Source organism: Sorghum bicolor, chromosome 1 (genome assembly GCF_000003195.3).
Source record: "Sorghum bicolor cultivar BTx623 chromosome 1, Sorghum_bicolor_NCBIv3, whole genome shotgun sequence".
NCBI classification, from domain to species: Eukaryota; Viridiplantae; Streptophyta; class Magnoliopsida; order Poales; family Poaceae; genus Sorghum; species Sorghum bicolor.
Genome location: NC_012870.2, coordinates 69,027,085 through 69,048,572, shown reverse-complemented (window position 1 = coordinate 69,048,572; position 21,488 = coordinate 69,027,085). Strand labels below are relative to the sequence as shown.

The 21,488-nt window shown below is 45.7% G+C and overlaps 3 protein-coding genes across 3 annotated transcripts; 2 read left to right on the top strand and 1 right to left on the bottom strand.

Moving 5' to 3' along the window:
• LOC8084031 (mitogen-activated protein kinase kinase kinase 2) lies at positions 3,991-5,772 on the top strand. Its single transcript, XM_002467988.2, has one exon. The coding sequence runs from the start codon at positions 4,147-4,149 to the stop codon at positions 5,677-5,679; it is 1,533 nt and encodes a 510-aa protein (XP_002468033.2). The 5' UTR covers positions 3,991-4,146; the 3' UTR covers positions 5,680-5,772.
• On the bottom strand, positions 7,781-10,740 carry LOC8081427 (ran-binding protein 1 homolog c). The gene is made up of 4 exons (XM_002465370.2): positions 10,435-10,740; positions 10,179-10,330; positions 9,948-10,073; positions 7,781-8,292 (listed from the first exon to the last, which is right to left on the bottom strand). The coding sequence occupies exons 1-4, from the start codon at positions 10,590-10,592 to the stop codon at positions 8,099-8,101; spliced, it is 630 nt and encodes a 209-aa protein (XP_002465415.1). The 5' UTR covers positions 10,593-10,740; the 3' UTR covers positions 7,781-8,098.
• LOC8084717 (dnaJ protein ERDJ3A) lies at positions 16,033-20,381 on the top strand. Its single transcript, XM_002467987.2, has 7 exons — positions 16,033-16,356; positions 16,758-16,813; positions 16,930-17,003; positions 17,502-18,040; positions 18,133-18,474; positions 19,340-19,696; positions 19,866-20,381. Exons 1-7 carry the CDS (start codon positions 16,117-16,119, stop codon positions 20,145-20,147), a joined length of 1,890 nt encoding a protein of 629 aa, XP_002468032.1. The 5' UTR covers positions 16,033-16,116; the 3' UTR covers positions 20,148-20,381.

Genomic DNA, 21,488 nt, shown 5'->3' with positions numbered 1-21,488 from the left:
ATCAAATCAAAACAGCTGTGCCTGCCCTGGGTTAGCCCAGTTAAATAAACTAGTGATTATTAAGCGCCTTTTTGCGGCTCCGGCAGCTCCTCCTGAAAGCGATGCCGAAAAGGATTTTGACCAGGGAATTGCTCGCAGCTTGTGGTGTGGGGCCGTCTTTTCCCAGATTCTAGCAAGACGAAGGAGTAGATTACGTTATCACGAAGCACACCCCCAGATTAGGACGGTATCTAGCCTGACAAGCTTGAGAAATAGGTCTCGCGATGGCGTACAAGGACTTCAAAGTTGAGTGAGATGGAGAGCAAGTGAAATCTGTAACAGGTCGCCTCCTCCGTTCCGTCCAGTCGTAGCTTCTCTCATGTTGCAAGCGGCACGATCGAATGGGGAACCCGGCCTGGATTGAATCTTGGGCGATCGGCGATCTAGTGCTGCTTTTGCTTGACGCCAGCACGTACCACCATACAACAAGAATCAAGCGCGGATCTTAATATCTTATCCCACAGGGCCAGCATGCATGGGGAGGGTTGGTCGCACGCATCAACTAACCCTGCAACTAGCGGAAAAAAGATACATCACGAGCCGCGAATGAATGCCTTCCGATCCCTCTAGCTAGGCATCTTTTTTAGCCACCGGTGTTTGGGTCCATCGGCTGGAATTGGGATACACCCGTGTAATAATAACTTGAAAACCGTTGCATGCATGCATAGCACGGCCCGAATCTTCGAGATCCGTAGATAAGGCGATACGATGCACCAACGTCGGCCTCATGTTGGGCTTTGGGCACATGCCCCGGCATATATCGTGCCAATGTGTGCACACCAACGCTGTGCGAGATCTTTCGAAAAAATAAAACCATCGTTGGGCGCGGATCAGCGCGCAAGGAATCCATGTAATGTTATGTAAGCTTGCGGCGGGATCGGTGTGCCCACTTTTACAAATGGATCGAGTGAGAATTGCGTGTTGCTCAGATCGACACACAGAGGTCGTCGAATTATGTTATTTCCAATCATTGTTACCGACGAGTGAGCAAATTATTGTTCGGTTCGTGGGACGTTGCTACTCCACCAACGATGGCCAGTGTCCGTACTCAGCTGCGAAAGATACAATTACGCAAACCTGAGTTTTCCGTTAGGTGTGTGCGTGTGTATGCTTTTGCAACCGCATGATTGGAAGAGGGTACCGGGAGAACTGCTGATACTACTGCCTACCTACGCACGTTGGCGATTTCATGAGCGACGAGACTGGACGTGCCACCAGCGCGCGCGCGGGCGCCGTCGAATCGAACAACCACGGGGGTCGGGGCGCACGCACGGGCCGGTGGCGCGCGGTGGGCGTCGCTCGTCCAAACAGACATGCGAAAGGGAAAAGAGCCCGCGCGACCCGCGATGCGAGTCACGCACGTTTCCCAGGCGAGGGCCACACGTTAGCGATCGGCGCCTACGTTCGTTGAGGAGCGGGGCGCCGGGCGGGCCGCGGGGTTCCGCGGTTCGCTCCCCTCCGCGTTTGTCTGTGTGGCTCGGCGGCGCGCACGTCCGCCCGCCCACCGCTGCGAGCAGTGTGCCCAGTGGGCGGAAGGGAGCCGGGACCGGGGGCGCGCCGGATGGCGATCCGCGCGATGAATGCCGCGCCGGTCCGAGCCTCACACCTCGCTCTCGTACCGCCGCAGGCCACTACTTTTGCCGCCGGTCCTGCTTTTCCAATTTCTTCCTTTCTTTCCCTGCCTGTTCTTTTTTTTTTGGCTCCGCGGGCGGGCGAACCACCTGGGCCACGAGTGGCCCCTGCCATGTCATCGCGGCTACGCGGGCCCTACCGTGCCACATCGGCGGCACGGGATGAGGAGCGGAAATCAGCATTTTGGTGTGGTGTGGATCGCCACGCTCTGGGGCAACAATAATTTATCCTCTACTAGATAATGATAATGATATGCACGCATCACAGAATGAAAATATTTATTCTGGGGGGCAGCAAAGCTCCACTGGTGTTTTTTGGATGCTAGCGCAGGCGCGGAATCCATCTCATATATTTTGATGATGCGGGTAGGGTCGACGTGCTGGTGCTTATGAGGATATGTTGAGATTCTTAGAAGATCTCCGCTTTCTCTGTATATTCGGTTGGCGCTGACACCAAATGAACCAAACACAAATCGTTTCTCCGCCTCTAGCGTCATTTTTTTTTTTAACTTCAGAGTTGGATGTAAGGGAGATGTTATGCGTCAATTTATTTTTTTTTTTACTTCAGAGTTGAATGTAAGGGAGATGTTATATATAGTAGATGATGTTTCAGAATTAACTTGGTAAGAGCATCTCCGGAGTTTAGTAAAACAACTCCATATCTTAATATTTTAGCAAAAAGAGAAAAAAAAACTTCCTCCAATTTGTTAAAATAACTCCTTAAAAAATAGAAAGTTGTCTAATATTCTTCTCATCTCATAAATTTTTAAAGTCGAGAGAACTCCTATCTCTCCTTCTTGAACCTATTTTCACGTCATTTCTCGTACAATCTTCATTGTCGTCATTCTATAGGTCAACGCTATCGCTCCGTGCTTGCCTCCGCGTGTGTTATTGATCTTTGATTTGAAAGCATGGCATGTTGCCTTCACATGTGTATAGTCTGCTATCTTTATATATGCTCATCACTTACATTATTGGCCAAAAAGCATGGAAGCAAGGCACGTTTTGCTGGCAGCTAATATTCGCTTTAGTACGATGCTGACAAAAGATATAATTTTCTTTTTAACTTTTTATGAACAACATAATAAACCAAAAAATTATTAAATATGGGTCCTACTATACCTTTTAGAAAATTATTATAGGAGACTGTTGAAGAAGAACAAAATTTAAGGTTGTTATTTTTTTGTTAACTTGCTAAATTGATTAATTTAGCAAGTAAATTATACCAAACTCCTGAAGATACTCTAATGATACGGGTAACAAACTATTTCTACTGCTAGCCACTATGCTACTAACACTAGTGTTGTCCTCCACATATCCCTTTGTCCATAACGCATTCCTCGATCTTCTTCTCGTTGTTATCATTATTGTTGTGATTCTATCACCATTCTTCTTCACTAACTACTATATTTTTGTGACTCCCTGTTTCGTGACTGATGGTTGATGGAGGCCATCTAGCGTTTCGCCTGATGCCCACCTCCTCTATCAATCTAAAAACTCCAACGCCCTTTTTCTAATGTCGGTAGCCCACATCTAGCCTGCTAGCCTAAAACCTTAAAACCCTAAACCCTCCATACTACCACTCGCCATTACCATGTCTTCAGAGGGTGTTTGTTTCTTTACCAGAATCTTGTCTACCATTGTCGAACAAGGATTTACTGTTGCTATTGTGCTTGGATATTTAGCTATCTTTTCTCGATTCCCCCTTGCTATCCTTGGTGAGCCAAAATGGTTCTCCTAGCTCAACAAGTTTCTTGGAACCTATGGTGGTAAAGTAAAGTAATCTTACCTTGGAACAAGTTAGTTCAATATAGTTGGTGACCGTCAAAGAAAATAACTGCGGTGAACCTAATCTTTTTTTTTTAAACTGCGGTGAACCTAATCTACCAATACCATACATAACATAGAACAAAGTCATATATATAGTGACAGCCTTACTCGGCCTAACAGGTGAGGAAGCCTTGCGAGTAAATGTCATCCATCCATGTATCCAGGGGGAAACCCCATCAAACTCATCCCAAATCTTCGCCCATGTGGCCTCAACGCAGCGGCACCTCGAAGATAACATCACAAGTTGCACAGCACCCTCTCCGTTTCTCTCCTCTACGGAAAACCAAGGCCCCGAGCCGATTTATTCCCCCCATGATATATCCCATAAATATTCGGTCGAGTTTAATATCCCGTCCGCCCAACATGCGAATCAAGTTGATATCCCAGCAAAGGACAGGCCAACGAGAGAGAGAGGGAAAAAAAAGAGCGAAAGAAAACGAAATTCGCAGGCTGAAATCCTTGCCCACACAAATTGCAGCGCGCCGGAACCCCACACTATATAAGCGCCCTCGGCACACTCCCCCGTTTCTTGCACTCCTCTCCTCTCGCAATTCATTCACTCATCCTCCACCCCTCTCCCTGTCCCACTCTGTTCCTCCCACTCGTCGGCTCTGCTCCAACTCCAATTCAAAGAAGACGCTCGGACATGGAGTGGCTGCGCGGGAAATGCATCGGCAGGGGCGCCTTCGGCACGGTGCACCTCGCCGTGGACACGGCCACGGGCACCGCCTTCGCCGTGAAGTCGGTGGACGCGAAGAGCGCGCCGGCGGCAGCCATGGCGTGCCTGGAGAGCGAGATAAGGATCCTGAAGCGCCTGAGCTCACCCCACGTGGTGGCGTACCTCGGCGATGACGGCGCCACGGGGGCGACGAGGAACCTGCACATGGAGCTGGTGCCCGGCGGCAGCGCCGCGGAGGCGGCGGCGGCGGCGCACGGGGGCCTCGGGGAGCGCGGCGCGCGCGGCGTCCTGCGGAGCGTGGCCGCCGCGCTGCGGTACCTGCACGAGGAGGCCGGCGTCGTGCACGGGGACGTCAAGGGCCGGAACGTGCTCCTCGGCTGCCCCCGCGACGCCCAAGGCCAAGGCTGCGGCGGCGCGAAGCTCGCTGACTTCGGCGCGGCGAGGCTGGTCTCCGACGACGCCGCGACGACGCCCCGCGGGCCGCGCGGGACGCCCGCGTGGATGGCTCCGGAGGTCGCGCGCGGCGGCGTGGCGACGCCAGCGTCAGACGTATGGGCCCTGGGATGCACCGCGCTCGAGCTGCTCACGGGGAACCGCCCGTGGTCGGAGCTCGGGGGCGCCAGCGAGGTCGGCGAGCTGCTGCTCCTCGTCGGGTTCGGCGGGAAGCGCCCCGCGATCCCCGCGTGCCTCTCGGACGCGTGCCGCGATTTCCTCGACAAGTGCCTCCGCCGCGACGCGGCCCAGCGGTGGAGCTGCGAGCAGCTGCTGCGCCACCCGTTCCTTTCCACGGACGCTGGCGACGACGCCAGCGAGCCGTTGCCGTGGCCGTCCCCGTCTCCATCTCCGTCGCCTCGCGCGGTCCTCGATTGGGCCCCGTCAGATACTTCGGACTCCGAGGCGATGGACGACGACGCGGAGACCGAGAGCAAGCACGACGAAGTCATGGCGCGCGCCAAGGGGCGGGTCGCCGAATTGGCCTCAAACGTGCCGCGAACTAGCTGGGACTGGGAGGAAGTGGAGTGGGGGACCGGGGCCACCTGGGCAACCGACACCTGGGCCCCACCTGCCAGTTCCGAGGCGCCAAGAATTAGCAACGCAAGTGCGCTCGTCGTACCCAGCGCCGCCGCCTTCTCGGACGGCCGTGATCGTGACGTCGTCGTCCTCGCCGTCGGCAGCGGCAGCAGCAGCGGGCTCCGCTGTGGCCATGGCCGTCCTGGTTGTCACAGTCACCGCTGTCGGTATAAATGCGGGTCTGGGGTGGTAGGAGTAGGGCTCGGCTGGCCGCCGTTGGCCGTTGTACCTGTGCCTGTGCTAGTACTATGTACTGTTGTTCCCTTTGTCCACCCAATTCAATCAAAATTTGTGTCAAATCAAGCAGCCAATGAGCTTTGCACGCCGTTTGCGTTTTGTATGCGTTCTTCTTTGATCGGCTGGGTGGCCGTCCATGATCGGGTTGATCAGCCGTCAGAGCCGCCGCGTATCGACACAAGCTCAACTTAGCATTTCTTTTTCTCAGAAATGCTATTGCTCAGTACTCCCAAGCGCCAAGACCCAAGCTGACTAATTACATTAGTAAACTAATTACTCGCTAGGGGTAAAAAAAGGAAGAAAAGAAAACAGGGCGCTTCTTCTGGAATTGCAAAAGGGCATTTCCATGGTGTCATTGCCATGGTGGTCTGGATTCTGAACTGGCCCCGAATGACAGGTAGGCATGGATCTGCAGAACGGCAAAACGATAGATTCTACTCTTTTACGGAAACGCAGCTGGCAAAATGCCAGGTAGTACAAGCGTGCTGAGTACCATGCCGAAGCAGAGCAGACACACAATTGCTGTGCTGAGTACCGCGCCGAAGCAGAGCAGACGGTAGAGTCGCAGGCTCCCACAGACAGCAGCGCGTGAATGCGTGGTTCTGAGATGTTTGCAGCACAAGGATTTTGTTCCGATTTCAGAGAGGGGCTGGGCTGTTTTTGTACGCGAATTGCCAAATTTTTCTTCAGAGATCGGGTCTGTCCGTACCGCACGACGCACGTACATGAACCGCCGAATTCCCTTGCTGAAACAGCAGCCGGGAAGGAAGCATTGGCATCCCCTTGGGCCGTGCCTGCCATTCTTACCCGTCGTAAGGCGCGCGCAACCACCGCCATCAATGGGTGGCTACCGGTAGCATCACATATTCGCGCTGAAAACATGTGTACCCGCGCTACAACCCGCATCAAGCCATGGGATCACACATCTTCGGTACACCAACAGCTTGCTGTCACCTCGCCTTGTCTCGTGACAAAGTGGCTTCAAGACGATGTGCCTGTACCACGGTTGGATGCGAGCCAAGTACGCGGGGATCCACGCGTTCATCACGTTCCGCCGGCAACATGGAAGATATGCACACCAATGCCATGGGCCCATTGGAGGTATTCGTGCCCTGCCTACCATGGGAATGTACGTACCGGCAATGAGTACGACGCGCATCCCGTGGATCACGAAGATTTCAGCGTAGGCTTTTATTGCACATCATTGGGAAAATCGTGTCCTGCACTCCTGCCTACCATGACACAATACAATTCCACCGTATAGGTATTCAGATAGCAGGTGCAGATTGCTCCACGGTACAGTAGGTACGTAATATTGCAAGGTATCCTACGGGAGATCTTGCCTTGCTGCACTTGAAAAAAAGATTGAAGGATGAGGCACGAGCAGATTTGAATGGGTTGGTTTAGGCAGGCTAATGGTTTTAAACCGCCTAATCCAATCTACTACTCAGTCGAACGCATCCAGGCCGAGTGGCGAAGGAGGCGCCGAGAGGTGTACTGGTGGCCGGTGGCCGGTGCTGAAGAGGCGCCGGAGCTGCAGGTTGTTTCGCGCCATGGCCATTGGTTGCTGATCGCAACAGCTCATAGTCATAGGCTGGATCCATCCCGCACTGACCCGTAGGTACACGTCCTCGTTCCCGTCCCCGCACTGAGCTGCAGCAGCACGGCTCGCTGAGTCGCTGGTGCATCCCTTGCGACGGTCTGGCCAGAAGGCAGAAGCGGTAGCGAAACAGGCAAGTGCCGTAATGGTACTCGTACTCGGCGCCGCGCCTCATCACGCCCCCACCCACGCAACGCAAGTGCGTCGTTGCAAGGCGAGGAGATGAGGCATGGCACGGTCTGCTCTGCTGTGGCTCCGGCTCTCGCGAAGGAGAGGAGAGCACCATGCGGCCTGCGCCGCGAGGCGTTCTTGGCTCCAACTCCGGCGAGGTTGAGTGCCACGTGACAAGAGGCTGCTCGGCTCCGGCTCCGCTCCAGCGAGGGCGAGTGCCGTGGGCGCGAGTGAACGCGTGACCACTACACATGATAAGTCGCTAACAACAGATCCGAGGACGAAGGAGGCGGGTTGAATGGTTTTATCGACGGGTCAATATATCCTGGTCTGCCTTATTTGGCAGAACCAAACAATTAACAGTCTTAGGCCTTGTTTGAAAGCGAATGTATGCATCTTGATCCACATGTGTTGAAGTGTATATACATGCATCCAAACAAGGCCTTATGTGGATGGCCTGGCAAGAAGATTTGCACATAGATCAACAGAGTATAGCATCTCATATTGTTGAGAACGAACGAATAAGAGAAGTGGAGTGAAAAGACAACACCACCATTTCAAGCTTTAGGCAAACTCATCAAACCGCGTCCATTCCAAAAGCAACTCCAAATAATTGTACAGACATGCTGACCCCAGCCATCCCAGATAAACAGACGACTTAAAAAATAACAGTCTATCAACCAAGAAAACCATGTAGATGACTGATGACTCTGATTTCACCTACCACAAGCATTCATCCCAGAGAAAACACAATGAAAATTTGTGAAGGGAAGATGAACCTTGACAACAAAATGAATGGAAGGACACTCATTTGACCCTGGTTTGCGGATAAAAACGCCTTCACTCTTTAGCATCCTTCTTATCATCAGATGCAGGAGCCTCCTCTTTCTCCACAGTTTCCTCCTTGCTGGCCTCTGTCACCGTCAACTTCTCTACCAAATCAGCGGCAGTGGAGGCTTCCTCATTTTCTTTCTCCTCAGTGTTTCCTTGCTGTTCAGCTATCTCTTCAACAATATCCTTAAACTTCTTGCAATCTGAATAGAATCGCAAGAGAGTAAGCAGCAAATTCAAAATAAACAAGGATGCCAAAAATATTAAATTGTCATAATATCATCATTCAACAGCAATTGATATCTCAGAAAGAAAGAAACAAAAGTAAACCCAACCTAACACCACAACTCAAATTATCATCAAATGTATAAAAGAACAATTTCTAGCTTCCAACTTCTAAAGTTGTCTGAAGTTAAACATTTTTAGGTTTTGACCAAATTCATCAAAAAGAGCACCAATGTTTAAGACACCAAATTCATATAATTAGGTATAGATACAACATGAAATATGTTTTTCATAATATACACACTTATTTGATGTCAATACATGTTAGTGTTCTTTTTCTATAAAAAAGTAGGACAAACTTAAAATAGTTTTGACTTACGAGTTACGACAACTCTAGAAGTTGATTTATTCTGAGACCAGACTATAACTAAAAATAGCAATAAATACCTAAACTACAGCGCTGATGATCTGTCAGATACTTGTAGATAATCAAACAAAATTTCCAACAACACAAGCATGATACATATCATCATCCCCCACATGTCTCAATATAAGCAAGCAAGCACCTGATGCCCTCCTAACACAGGGAAAAAGCTGCCAAGATCCCTGGAAACTAAATTGTTAGGTCCTTGGAGTATACTGCTACTATGGTCCTATAAACATGAATGTCTGTGTAGGCTAACCAATAGATGCAGTAGCTGAATGGAAGTGTGAATTTAAAGTTAACTATTCATGGTGCATTGAGCAGCAACATTAACCTCAATAATCTGGCACCTGAGTGAGCAAAACTAATCAGTTATTCATGATGCAAGTAAAATGCATACATGCTAATGCAGAGAATCATTAGCTAAGAAGTAACGGCATGGCTGCTAAGCACAAAAGGTACTGCTAGATATACACGACACATGGCAACAAAAGGTCCAATGGTGATCAAAAGTAGCTGTCTCGGACCATTTCCAACTTGGCACTTTTGCTACGAAGTCATGACCACGATTGAAACTTGCTATTCATGTTTAGAGACCAAAGTAACAGTTCGCTAAATTTAGAGTGTTCGTCTTGTCTGGATTAAGAAAATAGGTTCTATCGTGATTGATGGAAATAAAATGTGTTCTGCTTTATCACAAGTATTCTCCCACATTGGAAATGACTTGAAATACTTGAAGAACAGCAGACAGCCTGTGACTGCACCAAGGGTAGCATGCCAGAAATACAGAAATAAATTCTAAGATCAGGAAGATCTATAGGCAAATGCGAAACAAAACCATATCATGGAAACAAGAAACAGGAAGCTTTATTGATGATTGTTATGTGGACAGCACTATGAGATCGAAGCCCAGTACGATGCAACTAAGAGTTGCTGGGGCATTCATGATATCAAGGAGGATCACCGAACAATATATATCAAAAACAAATACAACATATGAATCGCATCCAACAAACTTAGCTTATCACATAATTCATAGATCCATAGGCCAGTGATCGATCAACTTTTCTCAAGACAAAAGTAAGCAAAAACAACAATAACCAGTACAATCAACGGAGATACCAAAACATTACGACAGTGCAAGCTGCTAGCTCTAATGAACAGATGCAAGGAGGAATAAAGAGGTAAGATATGGTTCTAGGTGCTCACTCTCGACAGATCCAAAACGGATGGCGAACATCTCCTCCTTGAGCTCGCCTTCGGCGAAGTCCAGCGCGTGCCACACGCACGACTTGTCGCTCCCCGCGTGCTCCTGCATCTTAGTCGTCGCCACCACTGTGCATACGGAGAAAAAGCGGTAAGCAATACTCTCCAATGTCAAAACCTAACCAGCCAGATCGAAATCGCCAACGAAAATCCCAGACAGTGATTAGTGATTACCGAGATGGTTAGCACAGATCTTAAGCGTCTTCGCCTGACGCATCACGAGGCGGACCTTGGCGGTCTCCTTGTGCTTGAGCAGCTTAACAGTGCCTGTTCCGCGCTCTTTCCACTGGTTCCCATCCTTATCGAACCGGTATAGCTTCGCTTTCCTGCACAATCGCCACACATCGTCAGATCAACAAGACCTAGCCAAATCGGATCGGAGCGGATGGATCGGGGAGGGGAAGGATCGAAGCGGACGCGGATGACTCACATGTCGAGGAGCACGTCCTCGTCCTCCTCTCCGGTGGTAACGGCGACCTCCTCAAGCTTCACGATGGGGGCGACCTGGGCGCCGGTGTCCTCATCCTCGCCGGCCGCCGCGGCCTCCTCCTCCTCCTCCGCTGGACGGTGCTCCGCGGGGTCGGCCATGGCGTTCGGCGCGGTGGCGTCGGCGGTTGCAGTAGGGCTTGGGGCCTGCGCTTGCTGGCTGCGCTCCTGCTACCGGTTGCTGCTGTCCGTGGCGGCCGCGGCGGTGGGGAGGGGGCGGCTATAAAGTTGAGACGTGGGGGTGGGGACGTGCGCGGCCGAAAGGGTTCGGCTTTGGGAAAGCGATTTGCCTAGTAGGGTTGCGTACTCGTTGCGTTCCGGGCGGAGTCTCACGTTCACCCGTCTCCTCTGGTTAGTCTAGATTGAATATATGGATGTTTTACAATCGAATTTGAATGCTGACGCCGTCGATTTTACAGGTGATTTGTTCAATTGACGGTTGAGATGTGTTGTCGAATACACTACGGTTGCGTAGACGTTTTTTTTTATAATTGCGTAGAGGAATTTCGTAGTACTCCTATACTACTCTCGTATGTTTAGAGTATTTTCAAGAGTTCTCATAAACTCATTATCTAAATGAATTATCTTTTTTATAAAATTCGTTTTCTATATATTTTCATCCTCCAATTTTTTTTCTATATTTCATATGCACACTAGAAAGTCATTCTCGTCTTTTATTTTTGCTAAAGATATACCCGAAATACAAGATGGTTATATTTGCATAACCATTTAGACAAGTTATAGGAGGGTATTTTTTACTAAAATATCTATTCCTATCATTTATGAAAGATATAGAGAGTCTCTTGGAGTTTCTCTAAAGCCGTGTCCGTGTTTAGTTCATTTCAAAATCTAAAAACTTTTGAAGATTTCTTATCATATCGAATCTTGTGGCACGTGCATGGAGTATTAAATATAGATAAAAACAATAACTAGTTACACAATTCGTCTGTAATTTATGGGATAAATCTTTTGAGCCTAGTAAATCCATAACTGAACAATTGTTCTCAAATACAAATGAAAGTGCTACAGTATCCAAAATTTTTTCACCCCAACAACTAAACAATGCTTAGGAGCATCTTCAAGAGATCTTCATATTTTGTTTCCCAAATATGGTGTTTGTCAACTCCTAAATTAGTGTGAGGAGAGAAAAAAAAGTCATCTCTAAGAGTTTCCTATATTTTTACCCTAATATTTGTTTTCTCGGTTTTTTTACGACCCAGTCTTATGTATGAGGAACCCTGAATTTGTTTCTGTATACATTTAAACCTTTCCACTGAATCTTTCTCTCTTATATTTTTCTCACCTAGAATTCTGTCTTTCTTTCTGCTTACTAGATGGGCCGGGAAACTTAAGATGCTCGCTCCTAGGTCACGCGCATATATATGCGCTCGGGGATAAATTTTTTGTGAGGTTGAAAAAATATGGAGGAAAGATGCCAAATTATTAGAGAGAAAATTGGTATGAGGAGAAAAAAAGAAGTCATCTCTAAGAGTTTTCTATATTTTTATCCTAATATTTGTTTTCTCGGCACTTTTTCTTACGACCCGGTTTTAAATTTTGTACGAGGATCCCTCAATTTGTTTCTATACACGTTTAAACCTTTCCACCGAATCTTTCTCTCTTACGTTTTTCTCACTTGAAATCTTGTCTTTCTTTTTCTTACTAGATGGGCTGGGAAACTTCATATGTGGGCTCCTACTCCACACGCATATATGTGCATCTAGGATAAAATTTTGTGAGATTGAAAAAGATGGGAAGGAAAGATGCTAAACTATTAAAAAGAATTTTTTTTTACTTTACCAATAAAATAAAAATAAAAAGTCGATGAAAAAAAATACTGGAGATACTCTAACACCTAACTTTTAATTAAAGTCTAGCCGCTGTTTCTCGTTTGGGCCTAATCCCACGGAGAGTAGGACCGATGGATAGGGATACTCGGTGTTAGTTGAGCCAATCCATATCCTACCCACATAGGAGTATGTAGTTTTGCATGTGGTTTCAACGTAATATAGGGTGATTTACATCAATTAATTATAATAGATAATGAGATCTTTTACTCATATAAACAAGCACAAAAAATGAACTCTATTAAGATCCAAGCTATTTCAACATATAAGATAGAGCATAATTTAAAGCCACTTATATCACTTTTCTTGTCTCTTACTTCCACACTTTTTATTTTCACGAGGCAAACATAGACTCATGCAGTGGCGGAGCTAGACCAAATCCAAGTGGGATGCACCTTGTATTGTGCATGCAGAGATCTATAAAACGTGGTGCAAATATAGTGAAAATTTAAGTTTTTCTACTATCTTTTCAATTTTACGTGGGTGCAGCCACACCCATACTAAACAACATAGCTCCGCCCATAGACTCATGAGTCATGGCGTTAGTTTAGCTATCCTAGCATTGAGAAAACATCCAACTTAATTTTGTACCTAGTTATAAATATTTTTGAAGTTTAGTTTTGTAGGAGCATATTATTGGTAATTCTTCTATAATATATTCTTAATAAAAATTCTTAAACATTTGATTTATAAGTACTTTTACTATAAATAAAAATTTATGGTATCGTGTTGTAAGACTCGGTTGATCAATCTTAGGGCCAGTTTGGTTCGTTTAGTGATCCTACTAAACTTTAGCAGCACTATGTTTGGTTTCCCTAACTAAAAGTGACTAAATAGCTTTGAAGTACTTAAATAAAGGTTGTTGTGCCCCTGGCTTGGCGTGCTGCTACCCATGGTTGCTCCCGCACGCTGCTGTCGTGCCCCGATCTGGCGCCATGACCAAGAGAGGGTAACTCACCGTCCATTCCTTCTGACTGTAGGTAGCCAGAGTAGAACTCAAGGTAGAGGAAGCCATCCACATGGGATTTGAGATCCACGTTCTCCATGCGCGCTCGGGAAGTAGAGAGGCTGGGAGCTGTCGGCGCATCGGAGAAGAAGTCGTAGTCGTTGGCGAAACCAAAGGAGTTGCGAATGGAAGAAGAAGCAGATTGAGAGAAGAAGTCGCGGTAGCCACGTACCTTCCCGGCCATGTCGATCTGGCATCTGGAGGAGGAGTTGCGGTGGTGGGGACGTGGAGAGGAGGGCCGACGGCGGCAGAGAAGGCGGTGGCGGCGCAGTGAGCGAGCGAGCGAGCGAAACTGCTCGCGGGCGCGAGCGGATGCACGAGTGCAGGATTGTGAATACTGATTTGTGGTGCTGTGAGTATTCCCTGGGAAGTATACACTTTAGTAACTTTTAGCAGCCCATTGGTTACTAAAGTCTCTAAAATTTAGTGGGATTTTAGAGAAAGGTGTTTGGTATTTTAGTCACTAACCGTGCCCCCCTATTAAGGGTAGACGTCAACAATGTGTGCCAAACGATCAAACGCTAAAAAGCTCAGAAAGGTTTCTCTTTCTTTGCCTAGGAACTATTCCTGAGCGTTGGGCAATTGCTTCGCACCTGCAAATCGGTGGCGGAATTGTGGAGACACCGGCTGCCCAGGAAAGAGAAGAACTGTGCAGACAACTGGTGTGCTGTTTTCGATCTGGCAATAGGCTGATCGGTGGAGAAAACCCCCCGTGCAGCGGCACCAGGGGCGTGTAAAAAAGTAAATGTATTATGTAATCATCCGAGCCGTTTTGGGCTAATCATATATACAAATTCAGATGGGGAGTTTTACTCCCCCCCGGTGAAACATCAAAAAAAAAAGTAGAATCACCTACATGCTGGTTAGACAATAATTTTACTATAGTTTCTTTTGCCCCCTTCTCTTCTAAGAAAATATTTGTTTATAATTCATTTTTATGCAATAAAATAAAATATAAGCTTTTCTTCGCTGACAAAAAAAAATTTAGAACATGTTTTTATCTATATGATTTTCTAAGAAAGTATATATATATTGCTGCGAATTACAATTTAGCATACCAGCTAAACGATCTCATGAACGTTTAGCATTTCTATGAGAATATGGATTCCTACCAATTTGGTTGGGCTCTAGAGTTTTTGTGGAAATGTTTAGCATTTAAGATTCTCTCAACAAACATTTCTGATGATGAATCGGAATTACTTTATGTAACCGTTTGGCTGGTAACCTGATTCTGATCCAAAAAATCATGTAAATAAGAATATGTGAAAAAAAAATCTAAACTTTTTTGTGGATGGAGGTCAACTTAAATACAAACCATTTTTACTTTTTACACTTAAAAAAATTAATTGAAAAAACAGTAAGAAGCAATAAGATAAGAATTTGTGCAAAACCAGCTCCAGCCGTTCAGGTGCGTATGTGAAAACGGTGAAACGTTTCAGTTCAAAATCATTTGCTAAAAAGACCATTTGAAAGTAATGCACCTAATTCTCATCAGCTGAAACATCTCTCCTGTTCAAACGTTAGTTTGCCATTCGAACTTGCCATCCTTAATTTTTAGCAAAATGTGAAAAAAAACCCTCTCCAACAGTTTGCCATATTACTTGCCAAAATTTCCCAACTTGCTAAAAGTAGCCCTTGTGCGCGCAAATATACGCGCGCGCATCGCCGCGCATCGCCCCTTCGTCACCCGCGGCTTCCTTCTTCGTCGTGCAGTAGTAGCGCGGTATCTCCACGGCCGAGCGTCGTGCTTGGCACCTGCACGGGCTGTCATGCTATCGTGGTCGGGGGCACCCTTTTGTGCGACAGATTGGATCGCCCCGCCGGCGTGCGCCATGCAGCACAGCGTAGGGCCGCGCCATGCAGGGCAGCGTAGCGCATCGGCGGTGTGGTGTTGCACGGCCAGGGCCATCAGCCTACTGTTGGTACGTACATGCATAACCGCTTGGAGAGAATCTCCTTCGTCATGCAGTTGCTGCCCGGCCGCCGGCCGGCCGGCCGTCCGGAGCGTTGGTTGTAGCTGGATCCATCCCGGAGACATCCGGGGGTCGATGAAGAAGGACGTGAATGCAATTTTGTTTCTTTTTCAGGGCTCCTAATGCAAGTTTGTTAGATTTTGGGGAGTAAATTATGCCAAACTGTTGGAGATGGATGCTTTTTTCCTCATATTATTATTTTGTGAGTTGCCAAATGATGTGATTTGGCAAACTAAAAATACCAAACTGTTGGAGATGCTCTTAGGTTCCAAGTGAAAATCCGAAACGATTCTCCTATCCAAACAAGTCCTAAGCCTTTTGTTTAATGAGCGGGTGAAAATTTTTTAAGTATTATAATATTTTCGTTTTTATTTATTATTCAGTTATGGACTGACTAGATTTAAAACATTTATCTCGTAAATTACAGATAAATTGTACAATTAGTTATTTTTTATTTAATATTTTGTATATGTACCGCAAGATTCAATGTGATATAAAATCTTAATTTTTTTAGTTTTGAAGTGAACTAAACGAGGTCTAAATAAATAAATAAGTAAATAAGTCGATCCGCCGTTGTGATTGTCGCGAGTCCACACACTCCTATGCGTCCTACATGGCATGTGGTCCCAACTTATCAGTGCGCTGGCCACGCAACCGGGCTCGAATGGTCGAATTCTATTGGTCGAGTTCGCTGGAGCTACCTCTCAAGCGCCACGTGTACCTTGTGTCGCGAAACATCTCGACCGAACCGACGCCTTCCTCTCTAAAAACGGCGGCCCTTCCTCCATGGCCAAATCCAAATGCCTGTCTTCCTCCGCTTCCCTCCAAATCCCAGCCTGAATTCAACCCAGATATTGCCCAGCGGAAGAAAACCCGAGCAAACCGAGCGCTGGAAGCTTCACCCGGCGAAGCAGAATCGAATCGGAGCCGCTCGCAACGCCGGGATGGGGATTCCCCTCCGGTCTCTCCTCGTCGCCTCGCTCGTCCTCAGTTCGGTCGTCTTGCACGTCGCAGCGGCCAAAACTATAGATCCCTACAAGGCGAGTAATTTTTGTGGATTATTGCTGCGTATTCCTTGGTTAACCTCTAGGCATTTTTTCAACTGATTACACGGCGTATGCAATATGAAATATTAATGAACAAATGACAATGCTAACTTTGCACGCGTGCGGTTCGTAGTGGTGTGATACTATCTGTTGATCTGTCTCTAAACAGTTTTACATGTACAATGTACTAAAATGGTTTGGTAGCTATGTTCACTATTTGTAAATTCCATAATTGTCAAGCAGTAAATATCAGATAGTGGTCCCGCTTCAAACCGGAAATGTTACTTCCATCTGAGCCTTTTTCAAATCCAGGCATAATCCTAACATTTATGAGTAGCTATATCTGTTCTAGATGATTGATGCGTGTTCTCATGATTGATCTTTTTTGGTTTCAGGTTCTAGGAGTTGACAAGAATGCCAGCCAACGGGATATTCAGAAAGCCTTTCACAAGTAAGTTCAGATTTGTTTATGTCTTCAACTTTTAATTCAAGTAAACGATAAACGATGCAATTTAGTTTCAGCCTATAGCTTAGATCAACTCATCTTATTTATGATGTTTATAATAGGCTTTCTCTAAAATACCACCCTGACAAGAATAAAGGCAAGGGTGCTCAGGAAAAATTTGAAGAAATAAACAATGGTAAGAACCTCTATTTTTCTTCAATATCTATTTTGATTAAGAATTTGTATATGCTGATGATGTGTATGAGATAGTCTTTTATTTGGCATTGTCCATTGCAATGGCCATGGCATCATCATATCTGCACATGTCCGGAGTCCTTTGAATTGATCTGGTTGCTTTTAACAGTGTGTTTGGTCTGGGCCTTTTGGGACTATCAGGGATGGATGGTCCTGTCTCTTCTTTTAGTGGTGGAGTCAACTCTAAATTCCTTGCTATTACCTATTTTTAACATTCCATGTTGTCTCCCTGGGTTTGTTTAGGTGCAAAACGTCTTGTAATAGTACATGCTCTTTGTTTAACCCATTCTGCTTCTCTTAATTCTGAATTATCAGGCAAATAAGGGTCATGTAACTATATTCCATAAACTAGTTTCGTTCCAGATTATCTGCTAATGCTAGATTAGAGTAGCAGTGCCTTTTTCTGTAATACTGAAGGAACATTGTTCCGCCTTTGCAGCATATGAGATTCTATCTGATGAAGAGAAGAGGAAAAACTATGACCTCTACGGGGATGAGAAGGGTAACCCTGGATTTGGTGGTGGGAATTTTGGAAATCATGAGGGCTATACATACTTTGGTGGTGGCCCCAAGTCCAGTCATTTTACATCTGGTAATGGATGGCAGACAATGGGTGGTCAAGGAAATACAAAAACGTTTTCCTTTTCTTTTGGTGGTAAACCTGGCGCCAGTGGTGGAAACCCGTTTGGTGGTGGTTTTGATGTTGGTGATGTTTTCTCGAACCTTTTTAGTGGTGGATCAATGGGCGACAGCCATTTTGGTGGATCAACTGGCTCAGCTAGAGCCAACTCTGGAACTTCTGGTCAGCATTCTGGCACTGCCAAGATTCAGGATGTCACCACGCAAGTTTTCAATAAAGAAGTAGCTGACCAAGGAACTACTTGGCTTCTATTATTTTATACACCCCAGTCAAAAGGTCAATTTGTGCTAGAGAGTGTCATGCAGGATGTGGTCCATTCACTGGATGGTGCTCTGAGGGTAAGCTGATGTACAAAAACGATAATGAAATATATAGCACTCCTCAACATATGGCACGGACATACATACCTAATAGCCTTCTATTTGTGCAGGCTGGTAAGGTCAACTGTGACAATGAAAAAACTCTTTGCAAAAGGTCTGGTGTTTCTATAGGGAAATTGGCCCGCCTCTTCATCTATTCATATGCTACTACAGAAAAAGGGTCTTTGCATGAGTATTCTGGAGAACATGATGCTAAGAGCTTGAAGACATTTTGTCAAGAGCACCTGCCAAGATTCTCCAAACGGGTAGATATTGGCCAATTCAGCTTCCCTTTAAATGTTCTACCAAACCTTCCTCAAGTGCTCTTACTATCGAGTAAGAAGGACACACCAGCAATGTGGCGTGCTATCAGTGGGATGTTCCGCAATCGATTAATTTTTTATGATGCTGAGGTGAGTAATTTGACCAGCTGTTACTGCTCCATTTGGTTGCCAGGCTTAGGAAATTCTAGGCCTTAATAATTACTATGCTCGACATGGGAAAACTTGGCACATACTCCCTCCATCCCAAATTATAAGTCATTCAAAGAATCATGGAGAGTCAAAGTATTTAAGTTTGACCAAATTTATATGATAACATAATAATATTTATGATACCAACTAAGTATCATTAGGTTCTTCATTAGTTATATTTTCATATTAATATTTATTTGATGTTATAAATCTTTCTAATTTTTTCTATAATATTGGTCAAACTTGAGATGTTTTGACTCTCCAAGATTCCTGGAAAGACTTATTATTTGGGATGGAGGGAGTAGCATACTGTGAGATGTCGATTGGTGTGGGGTCTAGTTGCTTCTGGGCAGTAAGCAGTAATGAATGGTTATAATATAAAAATGGTATGAAAAATAATTTACTCACTCTGTTCCTAACTCTGAGTCGTTTTACTTTTATCCTAAGTCAACCTTTTCTAGCTTTATATAAAAACACACACAAACATATACAGCATCAAACTAGATTCGTTAGATTAGATACGCCATTCATTATATACACCATGACATATTTTGATAGTGTATCAGTTTGATTTGTAGATGCTAATTTTTTCTTTTATAAATTAGTTAGACAAGTTTGGCTTAGGACAAATCTAAAACGACTTACAGTTTGGAACGAAGACAGTAGATGCTTGAGCTTCCATTAAAACAGCATACCTTTACCATGCTGGTGAACAATCAGGGGGTAACTCTTATATGCTATTAGGACTTGATAAACAACAACAACCGAAGCATGTGTAACATGAGAAACTGCTGTGCATGTTTAGGTTCATGATGTTTCTCATCCGCTGCTCAAAAGTCTTGGTGTGAAGAATCTTCCAGCTGTAATTGGCCGAACCGTGAATGGTGAGGAGCTCCTTCTGAAGGATGGCATTTCGGTGAAAGATCTCAGATCTGGTATCAAGGAATTGAAGACACTGCTAGAAAGTTTTGAGAAGAAGAATAAGAAGCTGTCATCGAGTCAAGCTAACAGCAAACCTTCCAGTCAATGGGAAGAAAAAAAGGTCCCTCTCCTCACAGCTTCCAACTTTGAGGAAATATGTGGAGATAAGACTTCAGTATGCATCATTGGTGTTTTCGGATCAAACAAAGCCAAGGGGCAGCTTGAAACAGTCCTGTCTGAGGTATATCTTCTGTTTTGAAAAGCCAAATCATAGTAGATAGCAGAAGCACATGTTTTCTTGTTCTTCTGAATGCATAGTAACATCTATTATCTTGTGGTTGTTCTTTCCTTAATCTTCGGTATAGCCATTTGTTCACACATCCCATCTCTTTTCTGGTGATTGCATCCAGATATCTAAGAAGACTCTGATAAGGGGGCAGAACTATAATTCCAGAAATGCAGTCTCCTATGCTTTGTTGGATAAGGACAAACAATCTGCATTCCTGTCATCGTTTGACAAGTCTGGATATAGGTCATCTGACAAACTGCTCATCGCCTACAAGCCTCGCCGGGGGAGGTTCGCGGTGTACGACGGCGAGGTGACATTGGAAGAAGCTGAAAGGTTCGTGGGATCTGTTTTGAACGGAGACGTTCAACTGTCACCGACCAAACAAAAGCCTGTCCTTAGGTAGACGACTATTGCAAGTTTTGCAAGAGTTTTAGATCTAACATTTATTATCTTTATTACGGTTTGTACATAGCTGAACGAAGAGAGTAAAATTGTGTATAACGTTTACTGGACAGTTTTGTCGTTCGGTAAACCAGAATTACTGACTTATCTCTCCCTCAACTCTGCCAATGTAATTGGGCGAGTGCTACAGTCCTGTCGAGATGTTGAATACATAGCGGACCATTTCTATACTTAACCATGTGTACTGTCTTTTGTTTTCACAAGATTCTGGTGTCTTGGCCAATTATACTAGCCTTTTTTTTTTGTTGGTCTGACGTGGTGGAGGAACACAGGGATAAGCTAATATCACAGAGACACAAACGGGTAAGGGTCGACGGTCTATTAGTGTTTGAACTTTTGATGTTATTTATTGTCGACGAAAGCTAGTCGGCAGTCTACCTTGGGGTATACCCACGGTAGTAGTTTATCGGTAGACGGTGCGCAAACTACGAACTCGATGGTGACGCAAGACACGGACAAGCTTTTTATCCAGGTTCGGCCGCCGAGTTGGCGTAATACCTACGTCCTGCGTCTGGTTGTATTGGATTGTGTTGAGAGATAATCTGTCCTAGGGGGGGTCCCTTGCCCCTCCTTATATAGTCTGGAGGGCAGGGTTACAGATCTAGAAACTAATCCTAGTCGGTTACAATTGCTATGGATAATTCGATATCAATTCCTATTCTAACCGACTAGAATCCTGCTTGATCTCCACATCTTGTTTCCTTGCGCAAAACTCTAAGCTGTCGAATCAAGCTTTGAACTCGTCTCGTAATGGGCCAAGCCTCCTGGCCCAAGTCTAGCCGTAAGGGTATAGGGGTTTATACCCCCACAGTTAGTCCCCGAGCACCATGTATTGTGATGTAACACGCCGTCTTGAGCTTCTTCGATCAGTGAGGCTTGACGTCTTCAGGAAAGTTGCCCGAACAGTTGCAACGGTATTTTGACCAACTCAAAAGACAGTTGATCAACATTGACATCGAAGAAGCAGGTTGTTCGAAGAATGCATGGTGCTCTAAATTAAAAAAGATTTCTTTCCTCGTGAAGTGTGCCCACTTTACTTTTTTGTAAGGTATTATTCTCAAAAAAGCAAACATATTCACCGCAAGGTGAAGTGTGCCCACTTAGTCCCCAAGTCTGGTAGTAGGTGACGTAGGCACGTGGTGCCAGGGTTAAAAGAAAAGTCCTCAAAGAAATTCTGTAACTGAGATGCATCGCCAGATGCATCGTACCGATGTAGTCCCCGAGCTTGCTGTAAGGCGAAGTATGAGCCTTGTAGCAAGGTCTAAAAAAATTGAAAGTACCA